The following is a 20,760-nucleotide window of genomic DNA, read 5'->3' on the forward strand; positions in this document are numbered from 1 at the left end:
AATGCTGTCCTTGTAAGAGTTGCCTTGGTCATGGTTTCTGTTCACAGTGGTAAAACCCTAAGATACCCTCTCTCAAAAAAACAAGCAAGCAAACAATAGTAACAAAAAAATAAAATGCAGCTCAGGCCATCGTGGAGCTCACTGTTATCATGAATGTCCTTGAAGTCCTGATCCTCCTAGCTTTAACTCATCTGCTACCACTTTTTATGTGGTACTGGGATCAAACCCAGGGCTTTGTATATGCTAAGCAAACACTGTACGTCCCTAGCCCCTGTAATTTTCTTAGCAATATTGGACTTGACCCTGTGAGAACCAAATATGGAAAGGAAGCACTGTACCACCGAGCTACACCCTAAACCTAAACAAACCTCACATAGTTGCCCATATGGTGTTGAAAGTGACATTTTCCTGCCTCAACCCCTATGGTAGCTGAGGAATGACAGGTACACACCACCAGACGCCTGGCAGTGATCCATACTACGTCTTCTGTAACAACTCCTATTCCACTGTTTGCTTGTTTGTTTCTTTGTTTGTTTGTTACAGGATCTCACTCTACAGCCTGGGCACACTTGGGACTTACTAGGCAACCCAGGCTGGCCCTAAACAAGCAACAATCCTACCCCAGCCTTTCAAGTGCTGGGTTTACAGCATGGGCCACATGCCCAACTCTCAAATGTACAAAATAATCTTAAGTTGGAAAAATGGGAACTTAGGGAAGAAATATTTGACATATTTTATGATCTGTGTGATCTGTATATGTCCAGAGGTCTGAAGACTCATGAGGTAACAACTGTTTTTGAGGCCAGGCATAGTGCCACACACCTGTAATCCCAACACTTGGGAAGCTGAAGTAGGCTAGTCTGAGGTACATGTTGAAACCTTGGCATGGGGAGGAGGAGGAGGAGGAGGAGGAGAGAGGGAGGCTTGCTCCTTTTCATGACTTAGCCTGCTTTATCACACCTCACAGAACTGCTCTGGGGCAGCACCATCCACAGTGACATCAGTCATTAAGACAAAACTCCCACAGACTTACCAACGGGCCAATCTTATTCAGAAATTTTCTCAATTAAGATTCCCTCTTCCAAGCCCAGTGTGGTGGCACACAACTTTAATCCCAGCACTAAGAGGCAGAAGCAGGTGGATCTGAGTTCAAGGCCAGCCTAGTCTATAGAGCAAAACACCAGGGCAGCCAGGGCTATTAGATATGTCTAAGTGTGTATGAAGTTAAAAAACAAAACAACCAGCACATTCAAGTACACTCAGACCCTTTTGCAAAGAAAAAAAAAAGTTTAGTATCAAAAAGAGTGAGGCGCAGGTGCTGGAGAGGTGGCTCAATGGTTAAGAGCACTGACTGCTCTTCCAGAGGTCCTGAGTTCAATTCCCAGCAACCACATGGTGGCTCACAACCATCTATAATGGGATCAGATGCCCTCTTCTGGTGTGTCTGAAGACAGCTACAGTTTACTCATATAAATAAAATAAATAAATCTTAAGGAAAAAAAAAGCATGAGGCACTACACAAAACTAAGAATTTAGAACCTAGGGGTAAATCATAACCACAGAACAGGCCAGGGATTCACAGAGCAACCCTGAATTTTAATGCCCACAAAAGTTTGAGAACCATTATTCCACAGGTTTAGACTGGAGATGAGCAGTCTTAAATGGCTGATATGAAGGGTTTCCCTTGGAGCTTGGGAGGCCCTAATAACTCTATATACAGTCGCAGGTCTTTCATCTGAAGATTTCAAACAATGTTATAGGCATTAATTAACTTTTGCAGCACACAAGGCTAAAATTCCATGCTCTTGGCCCTGTTTTATTGAAAGAAAATGGTAGCTTCTGTGTTACAATCATTTGGCCTGGTTTGAATGGCTAAGAATGATGTGGGGGGTGGAGGATGCTCTGGGTGTGTGAAGTGCTAAGAGAATATGCATTGTTAACATAGGCCCTAGCCTCGAAATCAGAGAAAAGTAGCAAAAGCTCTACCTGCCCTACTGGGGCGAGGCTCAGAGAAATGTCTTCCTAGTGGACTCAAGGGTAGATAGTGTGTGCAGAAACTGTCCAACATAGCTTTCTCCTATATTCCATAAACGTTCACCCCCGTCTTTTTGTTTATCTTTAGGTAATAACCCTGCTCATGTTCAACTTTGTTTAAGAAACATACTGAGCCTCTGGGATGCTGCAGTTTCTACATCAAAGATCCCACCCAAAACATCTTTTCTGTGTGTCCTGTCTGTGTCTTTTCTTCATACTCTAGCAGCCCCTAGTCAGACTTGTCTATCACTGGAGCTGTGCAGTATGAAGCCAACACCGACCTCAAATATCTTTCCCCAAAACCAATAAGAGTGTGTGTGTGTGTGTGTGTGTGTGTGTGTGTGTGTGTGTGTGTGTGTGTACACATGGTTTTGTTTTTGGTTTTTTTCTGAGACAGGGTTTCACACTCTATCTTTGGTTGGCCATGAACTCCTTCCAGTCCTCAGTTGAGTTTAAGATCAATTTAGGCTATAATAATATGACTGGTTTGTCTGGTTTTTTGTTTTGTTTTTTGGGTTTGTTTTGTTTTGTTTTCTTAGGTAGGGTTTCTCTGTATAATAACTCTTGCTATCCTAGAACTCACTTTGTAGACCAGGCTGGCCTCAAACTCACAGAGATCGTCTTGCTTCTGCCTCCCCAGTACTGAGATTAAAGGCATGCACCACCACACCTGACTTCTCTTTAAAAATGTGTATGTGTATGGGGGGTAGGGGGTCCTGCAGATAGAGCTCAGTGGTAGTGTTTGCCTAGCATTCAAGTTTCAGTCCTGTATTCAAGTCCTCTATTCCTTGTGATAGTGCTTAGATTTGGGTTTTTGTTTTTGCTGTTTCATCAAAAACAACAACAACAACAAAAAACCAAAAAAACAAAAACAAAAAAAACAAAGAAGCAAGCAAACACTTTTCAGAGGCTAGAGAGGAGGTTGGAGAAGCGGCTCAACAGTTAACCGTATGGGTTTGAGAGATCCACTGCTTGACTGCAAGCACAGTTACCTGCTTAGCCCACTCCCCTGGCCTGCCTGGTTTTGTTCTTAATGTGTGTGAGTGCTTTGCTTGCAAATATGTCTGTGAACAACCGTAAGCCCTCCAAGGCCAGAAGAGGGTGTCACATTCCCTGCATCTGGAGTTACAGTTATTTGTAAGCTGCTAGGTAGGTTCTGGGAACCACACCCAGATCCTCTGGAAGTTCAGCCAGTGGGATGATTTTGTTGAAGTTGTTGTTACATTTATTTAATGTGTGTGTTGGGGGGATGCACGTGAATGCACAGCCATGCACAAAAGCACATGTGCATGTAGATGTCACGACATGCATGTAGATGCCAGAGGACTTGATTCTCTCATTCTGACGTATAGGTCCAATGGATTGAACTCAGGCATCTGCCTGGCATCTTGCTAGCCCCTTTGAAGGTTTAGTTGGTTGGTTTGACTTGGTTTGGTTTTTGTATTGTTTGTTTAATTAATTAATTAATAATTAATTTTTGGTTTTTGAAGCAGGATCTCTCTGTAGTCCTGGATGTCCTAGACCACACTGTGTAGACCAGGCTGAAATCCTCCCACTTCTGCCTCCTGAGTGCTGGGATCAATAATAAATCTCTTCAACACCTACTAGAGAATGTCACTTGTGCCTTGTGGAGGGGGAGGGGACATGGGACACCCATCCCTATGATAGTCTACTATATCTTACTTCAGGAAGATTTGTATTTTGGAAATTATCTACCCAACATCTTTCTATCCATGAAAGAAAGCTGAGATTCTTCATCAGGAACACTCAAGAAGTCAATGGCAACACCAGAATGAGAACCAGGTCTTTGAACTCCGGGGTGCACATCCAGGCTTGCTTATATACTCGACCTGCCTTCCCCTGGCCATGTCTAGGAGACCAAAGGCTGCCCTGCGTTCCTAGGCAGCTCCTTCACCAACCTGCCGTGCTCTGAGCACCAAGGCTCAGAGGCTGAAATGAGGCCCGGGAGCAGGTATAGCGAGTTGTTCCAGCCTTTTGTCAGTTTTTGAAACAGGGTCTTATATGGCTCAAGCTAGTCTCAAACTCACTATGTAGTTGAACTCCTAATTCATCTGCCACTGCCTCTAAGTACTGAAATTACAGTTGTATACCATTGTCCCAGCTTAAAAATATCTTATTTTTAACATAAAATTATTCTGTTTGTTGCTACTCTCTTTGAGAAGGGCAGGAGTATCTGGGGATCGAGTGTTCTCTAAGCAGGAGCTCTACCATTTATTTACCCACGTCTTCATTCCTATTCACTGTTACTAGGGGCTTTTCTTTGGTTTGGGTGTTTTGAGACAGAGTCTTGCTCTGTAGCCAAGGCTAGCCAGAACCTACCATGTGGCCTAGGCTAGCCTCAACCTTAAAATCCTTGTACTTCAGCCTCTTCAGTGCTAAGATTTCAGGTGTACATTACCACACCTAACTCATTGTCTTTTTTTTTTTTCTTTCTGATTATCCACAAAGTACTTTTAAAGATTTATTTATTTTTACTTTATGTGTATGAGTATTTTACCACATGTATTTAAGGGTACTTTGGGCATGCCTGGTGCTCAAGGAAGCTAACAGATGGTGCTGGATCCCCTGGAACTGGAGTTAGGGACAGTTATAAGCTGCCATATAGATGTTGGGCATCACACTTAGGTCCTCTGGAAGAGCTGCATGCGCTCTTGACTGCTGAACCATCTCTCTGGCACCTAAAAAATACATATTCTTTAAATTCATAAAATATGCATACAATATGATGGGTTTTATTATGGTATCTTCTTATTTATTGTTCTTTAATTCCACTCCTAGGTATATGCACTATAGAAGTTCTTGTACTTGCAGAAGATATTTTGCATACTCTTTATCTTTTCAACTCATAAAATTATTTTTGATAATAGCAACTGTGGTGATTTGAATGAGAATAGCCCATAGGCCCATATATTGAATACTTGGTTCCCAGTTGGTAGAACTATTTGGGAAGGATTAGGAGGTGTGGCCTTGTTGGAGGAGGTGCACCACTAGAGGCAGACTTTGAAGATTCCAAAAACCTGGGCCTGGGCCATTTTTGAGTCTCAGAGTCAGTCTCTCTCTCTCTCTCTCTCTCTCTCTCTCTCTCTCTCTCTCTCTCTCTCTCTCTCCCTCTCTCCCTCCCCGCCCTGTGCTTGTGAATCAAGTTGAGCTCTCAGCTAGCGTTCCACTGCTATGCCTTCTTGCCTGCTGCCATGCTCCCTACTATGATAGCCATGAACTCTCTGAAACTGGAAGCAGCAAATTAAATATTTGTTTTATAAGTTACTCTGGTCATGGTGTTTCTTTTAATCACAGCAATAGAAAAGCAGCTAAGATAACAGATAATAAAAAGAATGATACAGCTATATATGTTGAGAAAATATCCAATAAGTATTAAGTAATAGGTATGTTATAAAACCCTATAGTATAATTCAGTTTAGTAAACATTTTGTTCATTGAAGTAAATCTTAACATCAAACATGAACATATGGGCAGTAATTATATCCAATAAATTTCAACTTCAAAATTAAATTCCTGAAATGTTTCAATACTTTCCAGTAACTTCATTTACTTTGTAATCAATAAAATAATAAAGGTCATTTTATGTGCATAATAAAACTGTCAGGTAGAGAATACCTATTCTAGAAAAAAAATGACGTTTTGCGGGGGAGGACAGTGTTTTTCCTCATAGACTTGGCTATCTTGGAACTCCATGTAGACCAGGCTAGCTTTGAACTCATAGCAATTGACTTGCCTCTGCTGGGCCAAAGATGTGTGCCACCATGTCCACCCCAACTCTTCTTTTGAGACAAAGTCTGGACTAGCCTGGAATTTGTGACTGTCTTCCTAACTCAGTCTACCAAATGCTGGGATTATGGATGGGAGCCTCACACCTGACAAGTTTTCCTCTATTGCAAGTAGAAAAGGTGACCCTACAGACTATAAAAAGAGGACTCGTGAGTACATAGAATGGAAGACTTAAACATAAAAGGACTTCTTAGCTAGGCGTGGGTAGTGCATGCCTTTAATCCCAGTACTCAGGAGGCAGAGACAGGTGGATTTCTGAGTTTGAGGTCTACCTGGTCTACAGAGCAAGTTTCAGGACAGCCAGGGAGGGCTACACAGAGAAACCCTGTCTCAAAAGAAAGGAAGGAAGGAAGAGAAAAGGAAGAAAGAAAAAAAAAGAAAAGTCCCTCTCTATGTAGAGACTGAAGGAATAGTGCCTGATTTGTGCCCACTGGTTTGTCTGTCTTTCCTAAGCAGCAACAAACCAATGGTTCCCTGCTACTTCCACCCCTAGCTCCAAAGGTGACCTAGGTCTTTGTCATCTGCCCTTCAGTCCTGCATCAATGTCCCAGATCCCCAGCCAACAGCATCTGGTAGTGAGGCCAAAGGCTACAACAATTCTGCCTTCCTGACTAAAGCACCTGTGAACTGACGGAAGACACAGCAATCCCAAAGCAAGTGCACGGGGACACGGCAGGGCGAAGAGCAGGGATCTGGGAAGCCTGAGATGCTGGCTGGCTTGGCCAGTGAATTACCCCTTTTTTTTTTTTTTTTTTTTTTTTTTCTGAGCTGGGGACCAAACCCAGGGCCTTGCGATTGCTAGGCAAGCGCTCTACCACTGAGCTAAATCCCCAACCACCCTTTTTCTATTTAACTTCTCCCATCCATGTTTCCAAAGATGCAGAGCCAAACATGGTGGCACAAACTTGTAATCTTGGCACTCAGGATACAGCAGGGGGTGGCAAGTTGGAGAGCAGCTTAGGTTACAGAGTAATACCCGCTTAGTTACAAGAGGAAAGGAAAAGTCCATTTCATGTGGCGGAGGCTCTTGGGCAGATAGAGGTATGGCGATGTGTTCTATTACCAAAGGAAAGTTCAGTTTCTAGGCTCATGCGCATAGTGTGGCTTCTAGTTCAAATATTTCCCCTCCATCTTTTCCTGGCTCACTTCTATTCATTCTGCAGCTTTCAAATTATGGGCTACTTTTGACACCAACCCTTCCTTACTCCTCTCCCATCCCCATGTAAGGGATCTCTGCTCCGGTGGTGGCCTGTGCCCCTTCCCTTATCCAGCACTCTCCCAAGGTAAGTTCCCCACCTGTCTGTTTCTCCTACCACAGTTGAAGCTTCCTGAGATCAGGGCTGTGCTTGCTTTAACTCAACACCAGCTATGTTGATATGAGTCAGAAGTGTTACATGATGAATAGAATGAAAGGCAGAGAGAGCCAGGGACAGAACCCTCCACTTGTCTGGAGGGAGCATGGTTCTTGCCAGGGAGGAGGCTTCTGGGCAAAGGAGAGGAGCCTGGGCTTTATTCTCCCTTCCTCCCTTTCCCATTTCTCACCCCTTCCTCCCCTTCTCTGAACCCTCATCTCCTGGGATGTGTTTGGAATGAGCTTGAACTCCCCCTACTGGCCAAAATTCAGAACTGCGCCACCCCACCCTCCATCCCCCACTCCCGGGAATTCATTCTTCCCTGTGGAAATTCCTTCTACTTCCTCTACAACTGTAGAGTTCACGAGGGCCAGAATGTAAGTAGAAAACAAGGAGCAAACAGGAGGTTTTGAGGTCTGACCCCACACCTCTCCTCCCACAACACCAGGAGCGCTTACTTGCCTCACTCCCTCACCTTGTGTCTGTTTCCTGAGGTCTCCACACTGTGATTCCAGTTAATTGACAGAGATGTTGATTTCTGGAGCCTTTGGCTGATACATCAGTTCTGACTGTGGAAGAAACATCCAAAGACGGTTGGGGAGGGGAGAGAGAAACAAAGACAGACAGACAGACAGACAGACAGACAGACAGACAGAAATAGAGACTGAGGAGCTGGATATGAATCCACATTCAAAACCAAAGATCAGGGTTGAGAACAGCTCACGGAGCTGTGTGCCTGTCTCTTTCTCTATGAGCTCATAAACCAGACCCCTGACTGTGGAGGAAGATTTCCCTAAGCCCTTCATTCTGCCTATATTAACACAAAGACAAGGGTCTTCAGGTTGAATGGAGATATCAGACTTTAGGGACAGCTCGGGACAGTCCCTCCACCCCTCCCTGTCCCTCAGGACTCAGCCTAGAGCTTACATCTTCACTGTCATTTCCACTGAACAAGTGCTCTGGCTCTGGCCTGTTCTCAGGGATGGTCTTCTCCTCCTCCGGCATGAGCTCATCCAGCCAGAGGAGTTCCTGTGGTGAAAAGACGCACTCCAGTGCCTTCCGGACTGCCACCAGGCCCAGTAACTGCAGGAACAGAAGCAAGCGCTGAAGCTCTGAGCGGCAGCAGCTGGGACAAGCAGTCTTGACACTTCCTGTTACTTCACTGAGTGGTAACACAGTACTATGAAGCAGATCCTTTCTTGTTTGATAGTGCTTCGTTTTGGGGGATAGGGTTTTATGTAGCTCAAGTTATCCTTGAGCTTGCTTTGGAGCTGAGGATAATCTTGAGCTCCTAACCCTCCACCTTTCAACTGTCTGTCAGTGCTGGGATTACAAGTGTGCACCATCATGCCCAGGACTGATTGATTTTTTTCCCCCTGAGACCTATGTTCTCACTGTGCAGCTCAATGTATAGCTCTGGCTGGCTTGGAACTCACTATGTAGACTAGGCTGGCCTTGAACTTGTGGTGATCTCCCTGCCTTTGCCCCCTGAATGCTGAAATTACAGATGTTCACCACCATCACATCCACTCTTGTTTTGATTTTTTTAGACAGGATCTCACTTTGAGGTCCAAGCTGGCGTCAAATACAATGTGATCCTTCTGCCTCTGCTTCACAAGTCCTGAGGTTACAGACCCAAAAAAAAAAAAAAATGTATCCTCATTGTACATAAAAGGCAAGATTAATAACTTCCCTGAGGCCACACACCTGGCATGTGGTAACCAGATTGGTTCGTGGTTCTTTCCCTTCTGGTAAGCCTCCTCAAGTAACAAATGCCAGCACTGCCCTACCAAGATCTCCGTTATTTCAGGGGTTTGTAGACCAGCCCCAATGAGTTAGGAAAGTTGGATCAGATCATCTGGAAGCATCCCCCAGGCATCTTAGGATTCCCAACCAGGAAGAGCCATGGCAAGCAGGAGAGAAGTAAGAGGTGTTGTTCAGCCCCCTCCCCAGCCCAGAGTCTCCCAGAACCACTCAGCACCCGCCTCCAAGTTACCATGAGTGGGAAGACAATGGCTGCAGGGGTAGACTTGATTACCCAAAGCAGACCTAGGCAGGCAAGCTGGATGGCTGTGAAGAAGTGGACTCTGCTCAGAGGTACGTGCCGCAGGAGCAGCACGTCTGGCTGATGTTTCCTTGGCATCAGCAACAGCTGCACTCTCTTCATGAACTGAGAGGATGAGGGGGAAGAGAAAGCAGGATGTTGGGGTAAGGTGGAGGGTGCCACTGCTAGCTATAAGTACTGCAGCCGGGAGGGGAGGCCTCCCTGCCTAGAGCACGGCAGCATAGTTTCTATGCCCAGGAGAAGCAGGGTAATGGACACGAGAGGGGCTGGCAAATGTGGGAATGAGGACTGAGCGTGCCAGATGATTGTGGTGAGCTCACCTGGATGCTGCTGAGCGCCGCTACCCCCATGTACAGGAAGATGCCATAGAGCACAGGCATCGGGATGAACTGGCAGGAAGAAGTAGAGAGAGGGAGAACAGGAGCTTAGCCTCCCAGAGGCCCCACCTTAGGCCTCCAGACTGGAGCCCCCTAGGCCTTTCCTCTCCTTTCGCATTCTGCATGCCTGACTTCATCAAGTCTTTCCACATCAATCACAGGAGGTAAGATTACTATTATTTTCTGCATTTTACAGATAGATGAGGACAAAGTAACTTGCCCCTACCTCTCCAGTTTTTGTATCCCATCATGGCATTCAGTGCTGGCCTACAATGCTACACACCCCTGCTCTAGCCTCCTGGATGCCGTGATTACGACACTGTCCCACCTTGGCTGGTCTTATCCGTCACATTGCCCTCTGCTCTACGTGCTCCCAGATACTGTCCTCCCCCCACTCACATGCTGGCGTTTGTCCCTTACCCCTTCCAAGCCCTTTGCTTTATATTCTTTCCTCCTAAAATGTCCCTCTCACCTGGGCATGGTGGCACAGAGCTGTGATTCCAACACTTAGGAAGCAGAGGCAGGAAGATGGCAATAAATTCAAAGCCAGCCTGGTCTATGTAGCATGGGCCAGGATAGCCAGGGCTACAAAGTGAGATCCTGTTTCAACCAACCAACCAACCAACCAACCAACCAACCAACCAACCAACCAACCAATGATCAAATGTCTTCAATGCTCAATCAGAAGTGGCCCTGGCACTGTTTTGCAAATTTTTTAAAATATTTATTCACTCCTGCTATTCGATGTGTGCCGCGGCTTGTGCATGGAGGTCAGAGGTCAACTTGTGGGAGTGGGTCTTTCCCTTCCACCATAGGTTCTGGGGACTGCGCTCAGGCCGGTCATCAGTCTTGCATGGCAAGTGCTTTTGCCCACTGAACCATCTCACCGGGCCATCCTAGCGCTCTTCATAGCCGTGTCTGCTTTCATTTTCTCTTAGACGCTATCCGCTGAAGCTACCATATTGCTCTAACTTTTAAAAATGTGTCCTCTGTCACCAGACTCCCAGGAGGACAGAGACATACATATGCTATCACCACTGTATCTCTCCAGTCCCTGGGACAGTGGTTGGTATACCATTTATGAGAGTCAACCTACTGAGCAAGTGGTTAATCCTGTCCATCTGGCTCTTCGACTGCATTACGTTTACCCAGCCTCCATGACCGTGGCCCTGCCTAACCTACTGCCTCCTGTCCTCCTGCCAGTGACTCTTGTCTGACATTTCCACACCCTCCGTGACTGCTTTGGCTTGTTGACCTTTTCTTCTATAGCTTTCATCTATAGTTATGTAGGGGTGTGTGTGTGTGTGTGTGTGTGTGTGTGTGTGTGTGTGTGTGTGTGTGTGTGTGAAGTTTCTGATGAAGTTTAGTCTCACATCCCTATTCAGTGCGGTGCCCAGCAGAGGTTTCACAAGCCTTGAGAAAGATAAAGGGATTTTTGCTTCAGAGTCTCCCTGGGATATGAGTATGCACTTGTCTCCAGCTTGTTGTGGGGGCTGGAACAAGGTCAGTGCTGGAACCCCAGGGGATGATGGCATCCCCATATCCTATTCCACTAAACAAAAGCCTACTGGCCAAGAAATTAGGTACATTTAAATTTTTTTTTATATTTTTAGATAAGGTTTCATGTAGACTAAGATTGGCTCAAACCTACTTTCTAACTGAGGCTAGCCTTGAACTTGAATTCTTGTTCTTCTACCTCCTAAAGTGTTTGAATTACAAGTATGCAACCACCACACTTCTGTTGTTATTGATACACGTGTGCATGCATGTGTGCATGTGTGTGTGCATGTGTGTGTGCATGCGTGTGTGGTATGTGTGTTTGCATGTGTGCGTGTAGTGTGTGCATGCATGTGTGCCTGCGTGCGTGTGTGCATGCGTGTGTGTGTGTAGCATGGAGGTCAGAGGATAACTTGTTGGAATTCGTACTTTCCCTCCATCACACAGACCCAGGTCTAATATCAAACTTCTGGTTTCTTAGCAAAACCCTTTATTTGCTGAGCCATCTCAGACTCCCCTGGCTGTTTGGTTTCTTTTCACATAGAGTCTCACACTGTAGCCCAAGCTGGCCTGCAACTTATTGTGTACACAAACAGGTCTCAAACTTGAAACAAGCCTCCTGCCTCAACCTCCTGGTTCTAGGATTACAGGCATAAAACACCATGCAGTGGAAGTCTGGGGTTGTCGTTGTCGTTGTTTTGCTTTGTTTTGTCTTGTTTTTTATCTGAGAAATGGTTCTCATGGTGGGCACTTAGAAATTTCATCTTTAGCCTTCAGGTTTCTCATTTGTAGAGTATGTATGTCTTTCAGGGTTAGTCAGCACGAAAATGAATGTAACCATGTGAGAAGAAAACGCAGTTCCTGGGACACTGTAAGTGTTCAGCCAGCATCAGTTCCACTGAGACTGCTGCACTGGCCCTGATCCCGGCCAAACATGTACCTTGAGCACAGGGGCCAGGAAAATGGAGACACCTGTAAGGATGAACACCACCAAGCCCGTCAGCCTCTGCTCCCTGTGGGGAGAAGGAGGAATTAGCTGGGTCTGAGTGTGCTCCTGGAACACCCAGGTTAGAGACCTGACCAGGCCTGTTACAGACGTGGCAGCCAGAGAAGAGAGGAGGGATAGCCTCGATAGGTTAGCTGCCGAAGGGCCCTGGCCTGCTATGAGAAACTCAAGGAAGACAGAGCACTCCAACCCGGGCCTGGCTTTACCCACTGAGCCACCTCACCAGCCCATTGTGTTTGTTTGCTTGTTTGTTTGATTGTTTTAGAGGCTCTGGGATTCGAACCTAGGACCTCATATATATTAGGTTAAAAACTACCACCGAGCTCCATCCCCAGCTCCATAGCTTTTCTTTGTTTGTTTGTTTGGTTGGTTGGTTGGTTTGGTTTTGTTTCTTGTTTGTTTTGGGGTGGGTATTTGTTTGTTTGTTTGATTGATTGATCAATTGATTGATTTGTTTTATTTTTGTAGCCCTGGATGTCCTGGAACTCGTTCTGTAGACCAGACTGGCCTCAAACTCACAGAAATCTCCCTCCCTCTTCCTCCTGAGTACTGGAATTAAAGGTGTATACCACTATGCCTAACTGCTGTTTCTAATTTTTTATTTAGATGGAAAATTAACAATTCTTTACTGCCATAAAGACCTATATTTCATAATTTACAAGGCTAGTCAACTACATTCACTTTAGGTAGACTATTTCTTTTATTTATTTATTTTTTTTTTGTCTTTTTTTTTTTTTCCGGAGCTGGGGACCGAACCCAGGGCCTTGTGCTTCTAGGCAAGCGCTGACTATTTCTAACAGTCACAAAATCGTTTTTGTCATGGATTCCTTTGCAAGCACATCCGTGATATGCTTCCGTGTTGAGTGGGGACTGAAAGGCATTAGCCTTTCGTTTATAATGCTCTTCTTGAAGCCCCTCACCTGTCTCAGAGTGCAGAATCTACCGCCCATATACCCCACTGCAGTCCTTAGGGCGCACAAGCTGGGAATTCAAGCTGCCCAAATAACTCACACATCCCATAACCCTTTTGCCACACCCCTCTCACCCCAGCCTACTGATTACAGGCTTCACCTGATGCCCAGGAAGTTGGGGGCTTCTCCGGGGACACAAGCTTTGCTCTCCCTCCGAAGACTATCCATGTGGGCCAAGGAGATGACAGTGGCTGAGACATACCATGGCAGCCCAAGCGCTGATGTAAACAGCATCAAAACAGCTACACAGAAGAGGTCCAGGTGGAAGCCAGCTCCCTTCTGCAGGGAATGGGGGTTGTACTGAGGCTAGCAGTGGAGTTGGACCCCACCCTGGAGTTCCTTACCCGGAAGGCAGCCTTACCTGCAGTCTGTATTCTGCACGGTTGAGGATGACCGCTGTGATCTGCTGGTCCATGAAGATAAGGATAGACAGCAGCAGAGCAGGCAAGGCAGCAGCCACACTCAGCCACCAGGGGTTAGCTCCAAAAGGAGACACCAGCCAGCCACGCCCAGGGAGTGTAGGCTGAGGGGACATTCCATGGGCAGGGTGGAAACGTCTCCTAAGAACACCTCGCCAGCACACCCCAACCACTGCCTAGCCAGTCTACCACATTCCACATCCTGTCCCCGAGACCTTAGGTTCTAGGTGAGAGCACTGTCACACAGACAGACACAGACACAGACACAGACACACACACACACACACACACACACACACACACACACACACACACACACACCTCTACACCAACACACACACTACTCTCCTTCAGTGTATCCCAGTGCCTTAAAAGAACAGAAAGGTCTCTGGACTTTGTGGGGAGGGGACATTCTCTCTCTCTCTCTCTCTCTCTCTCTCTCTCTCTCTCTCTCTCTCTCTCTGAAAGAAGAGTTGGTAAATAATACCTGCATACACCACTCTGTACTTATTCACAGCTTTCTTCCTTAGGCTCACCCTCCCTGCCCCCCACACCCAGAATGGGGCAGCTCAGGTTCAGACCTGCCTCAGTCTGGGGCAGGGCTAGGTGTGTCTGTGTCTGCCCTGATTTATAAGCGTCTGTGGTGGGGAGGGGGCCCACGTGGCTGGCTGGGGCTCTGAGCTCTAAAGCCACCCCTGGAGAGCCCCCTTGCTGTTCTGCCCTGGTGGCCCCGCCCTACAGATGGAGCTCCAGCTCTGAGTTGGTAGGGAGGGGTGTGAAGAAGAGTAGAGGGTATGGAAGAAGGTAGGGCCAGGGGCAGGGAGAAGCTGTAACAGCAGCATTTACTGAGTATGTGGTATGTGCCAAGCACTGTAGTAACTATTTACACTGTAGTATGTAAACCCCCAACAACCATTTTATAGGCTAAGAAATTCTCAGGGAAGATATGGTGATGTGTGTTTATAACTACAGCACAGCGCATGAGGGGTTAAAGCAGGAGGATAATGAGTTCAAGGCCAGCCTGAGCTGTGTTTGGAGTTTGAGGTTAACCTGAACTACGTGAGTCTCTGTCTTTTAAAAAGGAGATGCCTAGAGCAAGACTTGCTGGCTGGAGCCTGTCCTCCAACACCTACCCTATAATAATAGCTAGCTACCGTATACAGCATTCCTCACTCACTGATGTGTCTGTTGAAATACCTCATTTTATCACTCAGTGACTCTGTGAGGCCATTGTTTTTACTGTCTCTATCCTGAGTGATGGAGGAAGCTCGGCGGGAAAGAAGAATGGAATCCACAAATCTTATTACTCCAAGTTGCTGGCCCCACTTCCTCCTTGCCCCCTCATCCTGCCCCGCTCTTACCTTGAATTCTGTGGGTACCAAGAGCTTTGGTGTGGCTAGGCCCAGAAAGGCGTCAAGGCCACAGCCCAGCAGGATGGCCAGGACTGAGGAAAAGTCGCTGAACACCTTTCGCACCTGGCCAGAGAGCGGACTCTTTAGTCTGGGTCTGCCATCCCATTTGTTTTACCCTTTCCCATTTGCAGACAGGAGCCAGGGCCAAAATCAGCCCTTCCATGCAGAAAGGAAAATGACACTCACCACAGAGGGGAAGAGGCGGCTGTTCTTTATGTGCTTGAGGGCAATGGCACAGAGGAAAGAAGTAAAGAAGAGGAGAAGGGAGAAGAAGGCGACGTCGGGCACCGTGTGACAGCTAGGGCCACGAGGGTAGCCTCCTTGCCGGATGCACTCGGATGGTGGCAGGAAGGAAGCATTGACCAGGCCTGGGTGCTGAACAGAAGAGTGGGCAGGTATGGGACAATGGGCAGCAGAGGACATGCCCTACTTTCTTCAACCCCCTCAAAGGAAGGGGAACCCACAGGGACAGCACAGACTCAGGATGGGCCATAGGCTAAATCGAAGTAACCAGTGAAGCTTGCTTTCCTCTGTGGGTGGGGAGAGCAGGAGACCAGTTCTATTCTTCCTCAGACCTTTTTAGGAACAAACTCTCACCACGTTTAAGACATCCTCGGTGTCTTTGAACATCGTACTTGTCCATTCAGACGCGTTTCCTGGGAAGCAGAGAATTCAAGTGTTCCTTGAGAAACTTCGCCACTGGAGTCTATCGAACTTGCTCCACCCAAACTAGAAAGGTCTTGATTCCGATCACGCTTCGAGTCTGTCACACTTAAGTGTGTTCTCAGGTTACTACCCATCCATGCCCTCAGTTTCTCTACCCATCCATGTCATTGATGCTGAGTGCAAAACCAAGCATCAAACATCGACCGAATGCATGAGCTCACGGATCTGTCTGTACCAGAGGAGGAACTGGTCTCATTCAGAACTGGTGGAATCGGGCAGACACCAGAGAAGATACGTTTTAAGCTAGGTACTTGGCTCCTGCCCACCCAGTTGGAGATGGAGACAGGAGGATCAGGAGTTCAAGGTCATCTTGGTTTACATAGCGAGTTGGAGGGCATCTTATATACCCAGAACCACCACCTCCCACAAAGGACGTGTCCCCCAATTCCTGGTGCTGCCTTCCACGTGGAGGGATCCATGCAGGTGTCACGCTCCAAACCTCTCCACATGGTTATCTGCTCTCACTCAGCTCCGAGTTGCTTGGTTGGTGAGTTTGGGAGATGAAGCGGAGCATGCCTCGTCCTGCCCTCTCCTCTCCCTTTTCCTCTAGAGCAAGCTGCCTGGTTGGTGTACTGAGGTCCACTCCTCTGAAGCAACAAAGCCCTCCCAAGTCCCGTGCTACTACTCTTGGTTGGGTACACCTGACTTTGGCTTCTCTCTTAGGAAGCCCGTTAGCCCACACTCTTCTCTCAGGGCTGTCAGAAATAAAGACAATCCTGGGCTCCCCCAACATTTATTTTGTAACTGATCCAGAGCAGAACTGTTGGTTATTGGATAAGTACTCAGCGTTTCTCTGAACCTCCTCCATTTCCGACATCTTTCCTCACCCGGCCAAGGTACCAGTTTCCCTCACCTACCTTCTGTGCCTGGGTATTGACAGAAGCAACCGTAGGCAGGAGATCCTGGCCTTTGGATTGGATAGGCACGGATCAAGTTCAGCATCTTCCCCACAGCATCATAAATAAAGATGAGGCTGATGAGGGCACAGAACCCTTCCTCTGTGAATCTGGTGAAGTAGCGCACCAGAAGGCTGGCCTCTGTAGCCACCAGTGCCAGGCAAAATATGGCAACCCAGATGCCTACCCACAGGCGGAAGGGCAGGTAGTCCAGGCTGTAATCTCTGTGAGAATGAGAGACAGTCAGGGATGTCTCCTTACCTAACCCAGATCAAGTACCCCTCAAGCCAGAGACAGTCCCACCCAGTTAGGACCAATGGAGGATACGCCCACCCAACGGGCTGCTGAGGTGAGAGAGATCTCCTACCTGCTAAAAGAAAAAAGTAGGCGCTCAAATACCAGCACTGGCCCTGTGCTGCTAAGGATAGTGAGGGGCTGGCCTGCCATCAGGCAGAAGGTGGCTCCAGCCACCGCTGTGCCCAGGAAACTCTCCAGCACTCCCTGGAAGTGGACAGGCCTCATCATAGGATCCAGTCATCCTGACATAGAAGCCCAAGCTTCTCAGCCCCACTCACGGTGCCGAGAGGTCAGGCAAGTGGAACACCAAAGTTGATGCCAATCCCATCCGACAAACCCACGTACCTGGGCACCTTCGGTGGCATCTCCCAGAAGACCCCCAAAAGTGATGGCATTTGTGACTGTGGCCAGGTAAATGTAGAGCACCGCTGAGAAACACTGGGGATGTAGGGCATCCAGGAAATCGCTGGGGTACCAGCATGCCTTCCGGCGCACGTCCTGAACAAGACCCCCAAAAAGCCTCCCGCCCACGGGTCGTCAGCGATCCATGCTTCCACATCCCATGCCTGCATCCTGATTTCCTCTGTATCCTCCCGCCTTGCCCGCACATTTTGATGCCTCTGTGACTCTCCCACAGGATCCCAACCCTTGTTCCCAGCAAGCTCCCCTCACCTGCCCGTCCTTTGCAATTCTGGGATGGGTGTGTGCGGCCCATGGTGGTGCTTGTTTTCTGCCAAGGCAGCACTCTGGCGGGAGAGGCTGGTGACCTCCTGCAGTTTCGAGGGAAGTCTGGGCAGAATGGGAACCTCAGATGGGCTGACGCCTCCAACCAACCTCAGATTTGACTTTTGGGTACTGACGCCCCGCCCCCTGGAGGCTACGGAGGTGGCCGCTGAGGGCGCCTTCGAACTGACCAGAAGTTAGATCGCTCCTTGTGAAGGCCCAGGTTAGCTAGGGAGTGTGGCAGACCCATAACCAAGGGAAAGATCAGCGTGGAATTACAACCCCCAGGTACCTTTTGTGCTGAGAGGGTAGGCATTTGGGCGGGGGAATCCGGGCTGTCCTGTCCCACCGACCTGGGGGTAGAGCTGTCACCTCCTGTAGGAAGGCATCTAGGGCTGCCAGAAGGTCATGAAGATTGCTTGCCCTACGAACTGACCACTGGAATTGCTGCATTTAAGGCCACAGAATGGAAGGGAAACGCATATGAGGGACTCATACACGTGAGCAGAAAAATTCATGATTTACTCACAAATTCATTCATTCATTCAGTTTGTTCCTATGTGTGTCTACCTTGGGCAAGTAATGCAGCCACATTGGTGGCTGGCAGCTTCAGCCCCCGTGTTACAAAAACCAAGGCACACTCTGCCTCACCGTTATTCCTGATCACATACCACGGCCCCGTACATGCACCCACATACACACAGAGGACCTGCCCCACTCACAGGGTCACTGAGGAGGACAGCTGCTGCCCGTCCCATCTCATGATAGCTCCTTCCCAGGGTGGGAGGACCCAAGAGGAGGCAGAAAAACCTGAGGAATGAATGGAGGACTGCGGGAGCTCCAGGTTGCTTTCTCATAGGACAGCACTGCCTGCTGATATGAGAAGCCTCTGACTGACACTTAGCTTTGCCCAAGGACACACCAGCTCTGCAGAATGACCTCCGGGGAGCATTTCCTAGACACTCTTGGGGAACCATATCCGAAGACCCCACCCCCTCCTCAGTAGAGGCCCTTCTGGGTCCCAGAGCCCTGACTCAGTCACCTCACCTGCTAGGCAGGACCACCTCTGTAAGCGGCTCCAGCACCACTGGGTTCTGCAGTCTTACAAAGGCCCCTAGCGGCTGTTCCAGGAAGCCCAGCTCTCCTGCCAACACTGCCGCTGCCTCAGCTCCCGGAGGCAGCTTCTGTCTCAGGGGGTTCTGGTGCTGGATAGTAGAGAGAGGTTACTTAGGGAGGGGGATGTTGGCAGAAACTCAACAACGGAGGGGCCTGGCAGAGGGTGGGTGTCTGTTAATCTGATCCTCCTCCCAGCCTTTTGAAAGGAAGGGCCACAAACCTTCAGCGGAGCGTCCTCATCACGAGAAGCCTTTCTAAAAGCATTAGACCCTGCAAATCAGGAGTACACAGAGCACAAGCTTTAGGGGCAGGCTCACAGGGCTTCCTAACCAGGGGATAACGGTGATACAGCCCTCCATGGAAACTAAAGATTCCATGAGAACTCCTAGCACAGCACCAGCCAAGTACGCCCATTGGAGAGCCTGGGCTGTTATGTCCACGGCACTCCTCTCCTCTGCCCTCACCATAGCCACCAGTTTTCTCTTGCCTTGAGGATTAAGACAAGACTAGGCCATTCCTGACTCAAGAAAACATAGAAGATTCCTGGGACCTTCCTATCCCAGAATCTTGATCCTAGGCCCAAAGAGGGCTCTCTTACCTCTGCAGGGCCGGATGCCTGTGGTCTGGATGTGGTGCTGGGGTCTCTGCAGGAGCAAGGCCTGAAGCTGCCCTCTCAGTTCTGGGCTCAGCGACTCGCCACTGACGACCTGCTCTGGAGAGCAGATGTGACGTTCAACCCCACTCCTGAGCGCTGTCTGTCCTCCCACTGACTCCCCTTCCTGCCTCTCATTTCACGTGCCTCTCCTCAGAAATACAAGGGTCAGTGACCCTCCCCCCCAACACACACTGTTGTTTTGAGTCAAGGTCTTATTACGTAAACAGAGCTGCCCAATTTTCAGTGGTCCTCCTGCCTCCGCCTGTCAAGTGCTGAGATTCCAGCCACAGCACCCAGCTGCCCCACCATCACTATGTCTGAGGCAGAAGTGGGCAGTCCCTGGGGTAGGATGGGGTGAGATAGGCTCAGGAAGATTCTAAGAAATTCCCAGGAAATGGGATGTCTTCCTACCCACAAGCTCCAGGAGGCTCCGAGCTGGACAGTCTAGCAATACAATGCCCTCGGCCAACAGACTGCGAAGCTTCTGCAGGCTGGGGAGTGCCAAGGTAGGCACATGGGGGGCACTCCATCGGCCCGCGCCTATGTCTAGCTTCTCCTCAAACAGCAGCCATCTGTGATGAAGGGATACAGTGTTATCGGGAGCCTCTCGCCCATGTCTAGGACATGGATAGGGTGGTGTGGCTGCCTTTGACCCAGTTGTGCATAGTATCTCCCTCCCAGGGCGGTGGCTCCCCATTAGGTCTCAGGGAACACCAAACAATATTATAGAGGAAGCTGGGTCTCATGGCAGGAACACAAAGGAAATGTCCTAATTTGAGGTTGGAAGAAATATATATATATATATTTCTATATATATAGAACTAACCAGAATCCACACACCTGCCTGTCTCTCGCCACTCCAGTGCCTGGGGCCAGCCCAGCAGCTCATTTAGTTGAATGAAGAGCAGCGGGTCCTTGCATCCCCGTGCTTTCCCATTGTCTATGTCTGAGGGTCCATCAAGGCCAGAGCCAGGGCCTAGGTCACCGTCCAGTTCCTCAGAGCGAACGTTTTCATGAGCATCAGAGCCTTCAAAATCCTCTTGGCCTGGCAGCTTCATCTTGGAAAGACTTGTACCAATCTTGGGAGCCGTGTAGTCCTAGGGGCCCTCTAGCTGGCTGCATTTATACCCATCTCCAAAGCACAAGCAAAGCAAAGCCTGTTGGCTCCAGAAAATACCAGTGTTCTCCCCCCTGCTTGGTCTCTGACCCCCTGCCGGCCTGTTTGTAAAACCAATCTAGCCTTTCCTAGACTTTTCTGAAGTACCCAACTTATGAGTGTGGATCAGGTCTGACCTCACCATGTTTGGTGTAAATATACAGGAGTAACTGTTGCCCACCACCCACTGTTGCTCCTGGCTGTGCTGTGTCAAATATTAACACCACAAATCCCGGACTGTTTGGGTGTCA

The 20,760-nt window shown here is 48.4% G+C and overlaps 1 protein-coding gene across 6 annotated transcripts; it reads right to left on the reverse strand.

Annotated features, from left to right (window-relative positions):
• Positions 1–4,506: 4,506 nt before the first annotated feature.
• Positions 4,507–20,439, reverse strand: Slc4a9 (solute carrier family 4 member 9). 6 transcript variants are annotated; one of them, XM_032885619.1, is made up of 22 exons: positions 20,194–20,439; positions 19,765–19,925; positions 19,297–19,410; positions 18,919–18,968; positions 18,630–18,787; positions 18,305–18,392; positions 17,875–18,029; positions 17,532–17,648; positions 17,205–17,379; positions 16,930–17,063; positions 16,524–16,786; positions 15,538–15,596; positions 15,127–15,315; positions 14,890–15,003; positions 13,471–13,632; positions 13,210–13,388; positions 12,073–12,145; positions 9,579–9,647; positions 9,190–9,363; positions 8,121–8,276; positions 7,669–7,762; positions 4,507–4,733 (listed from the first exon to the last, which is right to left on the reverse strand). In XM_032885619.1, exons 1-21 carry the CDS (start codon positions 20,409–20,411, stop codon positions 7,709–7,711), a joined length of 2,862 nt encoding a protein of 953 aa, XP_032741510.1. In that variant the 5' UTR covers positions 20,412–20,439; the 3' UTR covers positions 4,507–4,733; positions 7,669–7,708. The 6 variants fall into 6 exon arrangements, with proteins under 6 accessions (XP_032741510.1, XP_032741513.1, XP_032741511.1 ...); XM_032885622.1 differs by lacking the exon at positions 4,507–4,733 and having other exon boundaries at positions 7,675–7,762; positions 13,312–13,388; positions 15,541–15,596; positions 20,194–20,411; XM_032885620.1 differs by lacking the exon at positions 4,507–4,733 and having other exon boundaries at positions 7,675–7,762; positions 15,541–15,596; positions 20,194–20,411.
• Positions 20,440–20,760: the final 321 nt, after the last annotated feature.

Source organism: Rattus rattus, chromosome 15 (assembly GCF_011064425.1).
Source record: "Rattus rattus isolate New Zealand chromosome 15, Rrattus_CSIRO_v1, whole genome shotgun sequence".
Classification (NCBI taxonomy): Eukaryota; Metazoa; Chordata; class Mammalia; order Rodentia; family Muridae; genus Rattus; species Rattus rattus.